The sequence below is a fragment of the Nansenia antarctica genome (genome assembly GCF_963989245.1).
Source record: "Nansenia antarctica genome assembly, chromosome: 17".
NCBI classification, from domain to species: Eukaryota; Metazoa; Chordata; class Actinopteri; order Argentiniformes; family Microstomatidae; genus Nansenia; species Nansenia antarctica.
In genome coordinates, this window is record NC_137687.1 from 26,679,459 (window position 1) to 26,687,771 (window position 8,313).

Sequence of the window (8,313 nt, forward strand, 5' to 3'; positions counted from 1 at the left end):
GCTTGTTTATTTACATGGATCTGCACATGTTTGGCAGTATTAGAAAAGCGTCGCAATTATGCATGTTTTCTTTTCAGTGTGGCCAGCAGGGGGCAGCAACACTTTCACCATTTAATTGGATTGAGTTTATTGAATTCATCTGACAGCAAACACAACACGTTCGATGACAGGTTTGTGTGTCAGGTTGTGATCAAGTTGTGACCTTTGACCCTGTGTGTCTCTCTGCTGCAGCTGTTGGTGTGGAACCACTCCAGCGTGAGCCCGGTGCAGCAGTACACGGAGCACCTGGCGGCGGTGAAGGCCATCGCCTGGTCGCCCCACCAGCACGGCCTGCTGGCCTCGGGGGGCGGCACCGCCGACCGCTGCATCCGCTTCTGGAACACGCTCACGGCGCAGCCGCTGCAGTGCATGGACACGGGCTCGCAGGTCTGCAACCTGGCCTGGTCCAAGCACGCCAACGAGCTGGTACGTTACTGGGCTCTGCTCTGCACAGTTCGGCCCTGGGGGGTGTTCCATCAACGACACTAAAGGACAATCCAGGCTTATTTTGATAAATCCTGCGAGACCTCTGGAAAATAATTATAATAATAATACTGTAGCGACTAGATAGAGTCCAGTAGTAAAAAAAGTCGCTGAGAGACGCGAGCAGGGTCTGTGTTGATGTTATGACACGCCCAAAACAATTCACTTGAGGAAAAATGGTACGTTAGTTTAAAGCATTTATTGAAATGGAACAATCAAACTAGTGAACGTACAAAATTAATCCATATAAAATAAGAAAATAACAAACAATATATAACGAAAATGCGGCCCTGTCTCCCCTCTCTCTCCACTCCCGCCATACAGGTGAACAGGTGTTTTAGTTAACCTCGGGCTATCCCCGCCCATAATCATGTGACTTCCGGGAAGGAAGAACATAACGTCATCAAAACAATAAACAAACAAGCAAATAAACTCACAAATCATATTCATGGCTCCTACAAATACATTAGACTTATATAGCGCTTTTCTAGACACTCAAAGACGCTTTACAAACTGAAAAGATCGAGTAGTAATCATTTTTTTTAAAACAAGCCTGGATTTTCCTTTAGTGACGTTGATGGAATACCCCCCTGGACTGCATTATGAAAATCCCAGTTGGGTTTATTTATGTCAATATGTGCCAAAAGAAATACACATATAAAGCAAATTGTGTTGACAGAAATAAACCGCTTATAAGCTTGAACACCTCATACCTGCCTGACACCTTGGTGACCCTGCCCCTCCTCTCTCTACAGGTCAGCACACACGGCTACTCACAGAACCAGATCCTGGTGTGGAAGTACCCGGCACTTACCCAGGTGGCCAAGCTCACCGGACACTCCTACAGAGTGCTCTATCTGGTGAGGAGCCTCCCCTGACACACCTCACCTTGACATACCTCACCTTCACCCACCTGACCTCACCGTGACCCTCCTCACCTCACCTTGACCCTCCTCACCTCACCTTGACCCTCCTCACCTCACCTTCACCCACCTGACCTCACCGTGACCCTCCTCACCTCACCTTGACCCTCCTCACCTCACCTTGACCCACCTCACTTTGACCCTCCTCACCTCACCTTGACCCTCCTCACCTCACCTTGACCCACCTCACCTTGACCCTCCTCACCTCACCTTGACCCACCTCACCTTGACCCTCCTCACCTCACCTTGACCCACCTCACCTTGACCCTCCTCACCTCACCTTGACCCACCTCACCTTGACCCTCCTCACCTCACCTTGACCCACCTCACCTCACCTTGACCCACCTCACCTCACCTTGACCCACCTCACCTTGACCTACCTCCCCCTCACCAGACCAGTGTTCATAATGTTGTGATGCTGTGTTCCCCTCCCGCTCCGTAAGGCCATGTCACCTGATGGAGAGGCCATCGTCACGGGGGCCGGAGACGAGACCCTGCGCTTCTGGAACGTTTTCAATAAAACACGATCGACAAAGGTACTGAAACCCTGATCGAAAATGTTTCATTTTTTATTTTTACATTCATCATATGCACAGAATGAAGCCGTAAACAGTACAATGAAACGCTTGTTACGAGCTACCTCTCAATGACATAGAGTAATAACAATAACAATCTCATTTGTCCTGATTAATCCATGAGCGTTGTATGTTTTATACTGAGTGTTCTGCTGTTGTTAGAAGCCAGGTTTTAACAAGGCTTCTTTACTCCCCTCTGTACCCAGGAGTCTGTGTCCGTTCTCAACCTCTTTACCAGGATACGGTGATGATGGTGACACACAGATATAGATTTACTAGACCAGTCTTAACCAGGTGATGATGGTGACACACAGATATAAATGGACTACACTTATATAGCGCCTTATTCCAAAGCGCTTTACAACGGCCTCTCATTCAGCCATTCACACACACATTCACACACCAATGGCGGCAAGCTACCATGCGAGGCTCCGGCCCGCTCATTGGGAGCAATTTGGGGTTCAGCGTCTTGCCCAAGGACACCTCGACACGTGGCCAGCCGGGGGTCGAACCGCCGACCTTGCGATCATTAGACGCCGGCTCTACCTCCTGAGCCACAGCCGCCCTACCAGACCAGTCTGTACAGACGGACAGAATCCCAACCTCAGCACAAGACCTCTTCACTGACGAGACCTGAACCCAGCCACAGACAGGAGCTCCAGAGAGAGCTGAGGAGACGAGAACCCATACTTCAGCCAAACGGATTTTTTACTGACAAACCATTGAAACTGACTTGAGTTTGTTCTCTTAAATGTAACTTTTTATTATTTTTTATTATAATTCTTTTGTTGATGTACATTAAAGTTGATTTGTTATGTTGATTTTTTTTTACAATTCAGTGTGTACAGTGAACATGTGTGTCAAAGAGTTATAATGCATTATAAACCAATGCCATTTAGTCATGGCATAGGAGACTGTGTTTTTTATTATTATTTTTTACACTCAGGAATTTAAGCTTTGAATATGTTTTTTTGTGTGTTTTTATCAACCATGGATTGAAGACTTTATTTTTTAGGAAACGTTTGCTTTGCTGTGTTTTTGAATGGAGAACGAGGGTTGAACTCTTTGGACAGAAACAGATCATGCAGTGTTATGCAGCAGCTAGCACACACAAAGCACTACAGTGTTGATGAATGTTATGATGTTGAAAACATTGGAACTCAATAACAAGCGTTGCAAAAAATAACAAAGTCTGGTGATTTTTCCTTTCAACTTCAATACAGATGTTCATTCAGTATTCACCTCACCTCACCTTGACCCTCCTCACCTCACCTTGACCCTCCTCACCTCACCTTGACCCTCCTCACCTCACCTTGACCCTCCTCACCTCACCTTGACCCACCTCACCTTGACCCTCCTCACCTCACCTCACCTTGACCCTCCTCACCTCACCTTGACCCACCTCACCTCATATCACCCTAATATCAAAAGGTTGGAACTCGATAACAAGCTCTGCAAAAAAGAATGGTGATTTCCTTTCAACGTCAATACAACAGTTTATTCAGTATTTTGATTAAGTGAAATTAAGTTATTAACGCAAGTTGGGAGAGCAGAAGGCAATCACAAAAGAAACTGAAAAAACAACACAACACCATGACCAACTCCATCTACCTAAAACCTGCTGAAACACTAACACACAAACATCACGGCATTATATACCAACAGATAACGTTGGTCCGTTTGTCCTTACTCATTTGTAAACTCGACTCTGAATTAATGATCTACAAATGACAAAATAATTAAATTAAGATTATAAAAACCCATCCTTTTAATATTGCATTTAAATTACAAAATAATTTAATGAAGATTATATAATGATTAAAGCACTTTGAGCTGCAACGTTTGCAGGAAAAGCGCTATACAAATAAAGTTATTATTATTATTATATAGATCAGTGCTCTTGAATGCAACACAAACAAATCGGGGTTTTATCAGGTTTAGCGTTTACACATAAACGATGTAGATTAAATAAATAAATAAAATATATATAAATAAATATAAATATGTACATAAAATAAATAAACCTAAATTATATAGATCGGTCACATTCTACTTCGACACCTTTCTATCCATATTTTGCTACCGGAAACCAGCGTCACCACCGGAAACAGCGTCATCACCGGATATGGAACACGGCGGGACGTTCGATTTTCGGAAGACGTAAACAACGGGAGTAGACCAAGTAACAACACACTTTTCTTTTCAATAATGTATGTTGTATTTCATACTGTACGGTTACTACCTTAACTAAGCACCAGTGCTGCTGTAGGCCTGGGGGGTATTCCATCAACATCGCTAAAGGGAAAATCCAGGTTTAGTCTGATAAGTCTCGCGAGAGTTCTTCAAAATATCCAGGCATATTCTGATAGGTCTCGCGAGAGTTATCAAAAATAAGCCAGAATTTTCCTTTAGCGACATTGATGGAATACCCCCCTGGTAGTGGTTGGCAAGCTAACAACATTAGCTGAGTAAGATACGGTGATGACCGGACCTACTAACCACGACGATAAAGGGATAATGTGTATTTTAAGTGCCTATCGGTGTGTATTGTCTGTGTATCTAACCCTGACAACCTTGTCACATGTCTCAGTCTCATGCAGGATGAGTGACCGTCTGGTGAAGGATCTGAAGCGCTGGTGGACTGAAGAGTTCAACCTGCCAGCTCAGAGTCTCCCCAATGACAGGAGCTTAAAAACGTAAGGGTGTTCCTCTCTACTGCGACACTATGTTATGGACAAACGTATTGGGACACCCCGAACATCACACCAAATCTCACAAAGTCAAGTGAGGTCCATAGTGACATTGTGCTTGTTGAACTTCTCATTCCAAAACCATCCATGGGCATTAATGTGGAGTTGGTCCCAACTTTGCTGCTAGAACAGCTTCCACTAGATTTTAGAACATGGTTGCAGGGATTTGCTCCCATTCAGCCACAAGAGCATTAATGAGGTCAGGCACTGATGTTGGGGCGAGAAGGACTGGCTCGCAGTCGGCGTTCCAATTCATCCCAAAGGTGTTGGATGGGGTTGAGGTGTGTGAGGCTCTGTGTGCAGGCCAGTCAAGTTCTCCCAGACCAAACTCGGCAAACCATGTTATTATGGACCTCACTTTGTGCGGTCCATAATGTCATACTGAAACTGGAAAGGGCCTTCCCCAAACTGTTGCCACAAAGTTGGAAGCATACAATTCTCCAGAATCACATTGTATGCTGTAGCATTAAGATTTCCCTTCACTGGAACTAAGGGGCCTAGCCCAAATAATGAAAACAGCCCCAGAAGATAATTGTGTCCACATGCTTTTGTCCGTATAGTGTTTAGTATAGTGTTTAAAATAGTATTTCAACTATTTTTTTCTACTTTTTCAACCTCTGCGTCACCTTCATACTATGTATGTACATAGTTATTTCGCAAACAGTCAACCTGAATTTGAATGTGTGTGATTTGGATATGAACAGGATATGTGTTGGCTCTGGAGTGTCCATATGGAAGTACCTGGTGGAGCATGCTCTCCATGAGAAGTGAGTACACACGTCCTGTGACGTTACATAATAATAATAATAATAATAATTAATTATATTTGCATAGCGCTTTTCCGGGGCTCAAAGACACTGACAATATGGGAGAAACGGAAAACACAGAAACAACAAACAACAGATAACATGGGCACATAGAACACAGAGTTAACGAACGGGGAGGGGGGGTGGCAGGGTTAGGGGAGATGGTTAGGGGTAGGGGAGGTTGTATGCGTGGGAAAACAGTTAGGTTTTGAGGTGGGATTTAAAAGTGGAGAGTGAGGGTGAGTGTCAGTGGTTCTGTTGGATCAGTGTTAACCTTCATGTCATCCTCCCTCTCCCTCTGCAGGACTGTCAAAAGGATAAGAGGGAATCTCCAATGGTATCCTTTCTGTTTGACCCTTGACCCCCCACCCTCCATATAACTCAATCGTAACGTGGCGGTACACCAATGGAGGCTGGTGGAGGTAGAAATCGGAGGACAGGCTTATTGTCATTGCGTGGAATGAGAAATTGTATCAAACACACACACATACACACACACACACATACACACACATACACACACGTATTACAGTGAGTTTGTCCTCTGATTTCTCATTGTATAAACCTCAGGGCTTCCTCTAACAGGATCATATCAGCCACCACCACTATGACAGGTTATAACAGTATGGTTATATATGTGGTTATAACATATATATATATATATATATATATATATAAGTGCAGTCCGTATAACAGTGTGGCTGTTACCTTGACTTTGTGATCCCTCAGGTACCAAGTGGAGCAACATAAGGAGGTACACACATATTGGAATCCCTGCATACATATACAAAACCCCTGCATGATTTATTCCATGCTTAGCTCATAAGACTCATAAGAATCTCTATGTAACCTAAGTCGCTTTGGATAAAAGCGTCAGCTAAATGGAATATATTATTATGATTATTATTATGATTATTATTATTATATGACATGGGGGGTATTCCATCAACGTCGCTAAAGGACAACCCAGGCTTATTTAGATAAATCCCGGTAGATTTATTTTAAAAATCCAGCCTGGATTATTTTGATTAGTGACGTTGATGGAATACCCCCCAGGGCGAGGCTCTGAAGAGGCAGCAGATGCAGGAGGAGGTGGAGGCGCTGAGGGCAGAGCTGACCCACCTGGACGCTCAGATCAGCGGGGAGGAGGCCCAGCTGGCCCCCGACGGTGAGACTACTGTTGTGGATTTAATTGATTCTTAATAGATTTAGTAAAATGTATAAAGCACAAAGAGGATCAATTGTCTCCAAAGAGGACCTTTAATTAAGCAAAGTTACATGAGCGCAGAGAGAAACGAGCAGACCAATAAGCACAAAGCAATAGCCAAAAAGCAAAAAGGCCCCCAACGATGGGTGGGACTCCTATAGAACTGTCCTTGGTCATGAAGTCACTATTCTTGGGGACCAATCATATTATACAAATCTGTGATTACACAAGTTATGGGCCATGTCCATAGTCAGAATTATTCACTGAATGTGTGTGTGTGTGTGTCTGTCTGTCTGTCTGTGTCTCTCTCTCTCTCTGTGTCTGTGTCTGTGTGTGTGTGTGTGTGTCTGTGTCGTATGGAGCAGAGCGGTCCATTGAGCACAGCTGCGGGAAGATGGAGGAGAGCCACCGCAGGCAGGTGCTGCTCCAGGCCTACAGGGGGCGCTGTGGGGGGGAGCGCCAGGCTCTCTCAGAGGACGTCCGCAAGGTCAGCGGTCACTGCCAGGCTCTGGGCCAGCTCTCCAGGTGGGTTGTGGTTCAGTAAGGCTGGCGGAGGTAGAAATCGGAGGACGGGGCTCGTTGTAATGCATGGAGCAGAGTGAGGAAAGGTATCAAACACAACGTGCATTACACTGAGCTTGTCGTCTGATTTCTACCTCCACCAGCTTCCCCTATACACACACACACACACACAGGTTTACCCTTACCATGTGTGAGTGCAGCTTGATGTACTTGATGCACCTCAATTCTACTTAGACATTGCTGTGTGCGTGTGCGTGTGCGTGTGTGGGTGGGTGGGCGGGTGGCGGGCCCTCTGAATAACTTTACTTTCCTCAATTCCTGACCAATCTGGCCTTAGATCAGCTGATGGACTACACAACCCAATAGAAATCAAGAGTGAGAAATACAGCGACTACAAACCTGCCTGTGATTGGCTTGAATAATGAATTCTCATCATAATGCACCACACTGATCTGTTGACTACATATATTAGTTTGTATTCCTCATTCAGGCTGAATGGATGTCACCTCACAAAGAGATGCTGTAAAGCGTTGGCCTCAGTTCTCAGCTCACTCCTGCCACCTGAGAGAGCTGGACCTCAGTAATAGTGATGTGTGTGTGTGTGTGTGTGTGTGTGTGTGTGTGTGTGTGTGTGTGTCTGTGTGTGTGTGTGTCTGTGTGTGTGTGTGTGTGTTGCAGAAAGGCGGAGGAGAAGTTGATGCTTCCCACCGAGGCGTTCGGCAGCCCTGGAGCCGAACCCCAAGTTCTGGTATGATTAATAACGACTTGACTCAAATGCTAATGCTAGTTAGTTAGCGCGCCACACCGCCGCTAGGCTAACGCGCTCTGTCTTCTTCTCCCTGGCCAGCGTCAGGTGAGGGAGCTGCGGGACGACAGGCAGACGTTCCTCCAGGGCCTCCTGAGGAGACCGACGTCTGCTGCCCCAGAGTAAGGCCTGGCAGACGGCTTCACACAGGACCATGTGATGGGAGGAGACTAGTCTATGTCAGAGGGCTTCATACTGGACCA

At 45.4% G+C, this 8,313-nt stretch overlaps 1 protein-coding gene across 2 annotated transcripts in view; it reads left to right on the forward strand.

Moving 5' to 3' along the window:
- The window catches only part of fzr1a (fizzy/cell division cycle 20 related 1a), a gene marked incomplete at both ends in the record, with an annotated part of 8,011 nt that extends 5,743 nt beyond the window's left edge, over positions 1–2,268 (forward strand). For both annotated transcript variants that reach the window (XM_080547240.1, XM_080547241.1), the window contains 4 exons: positions 232–465; positions 1,278–1,382; positions 1,889–1,981; positions 2,227–2,268. In XM_080547240.1, the coding sequence (XP_080403366.1) occupies positions 232–465; positions 1,278–1,382; positions 1,889–1,981; positions 2,227–2,268 (474 nt within the window). The remainder of the gene's footprint in view (positions 1–231; positions 466–1,277; positions 1,383–1,888; positions 1,982–2,226) is intronic.
- Between the last annotated feature and the right edge of the window lie 6,045 nt (positions 2,269–8,313).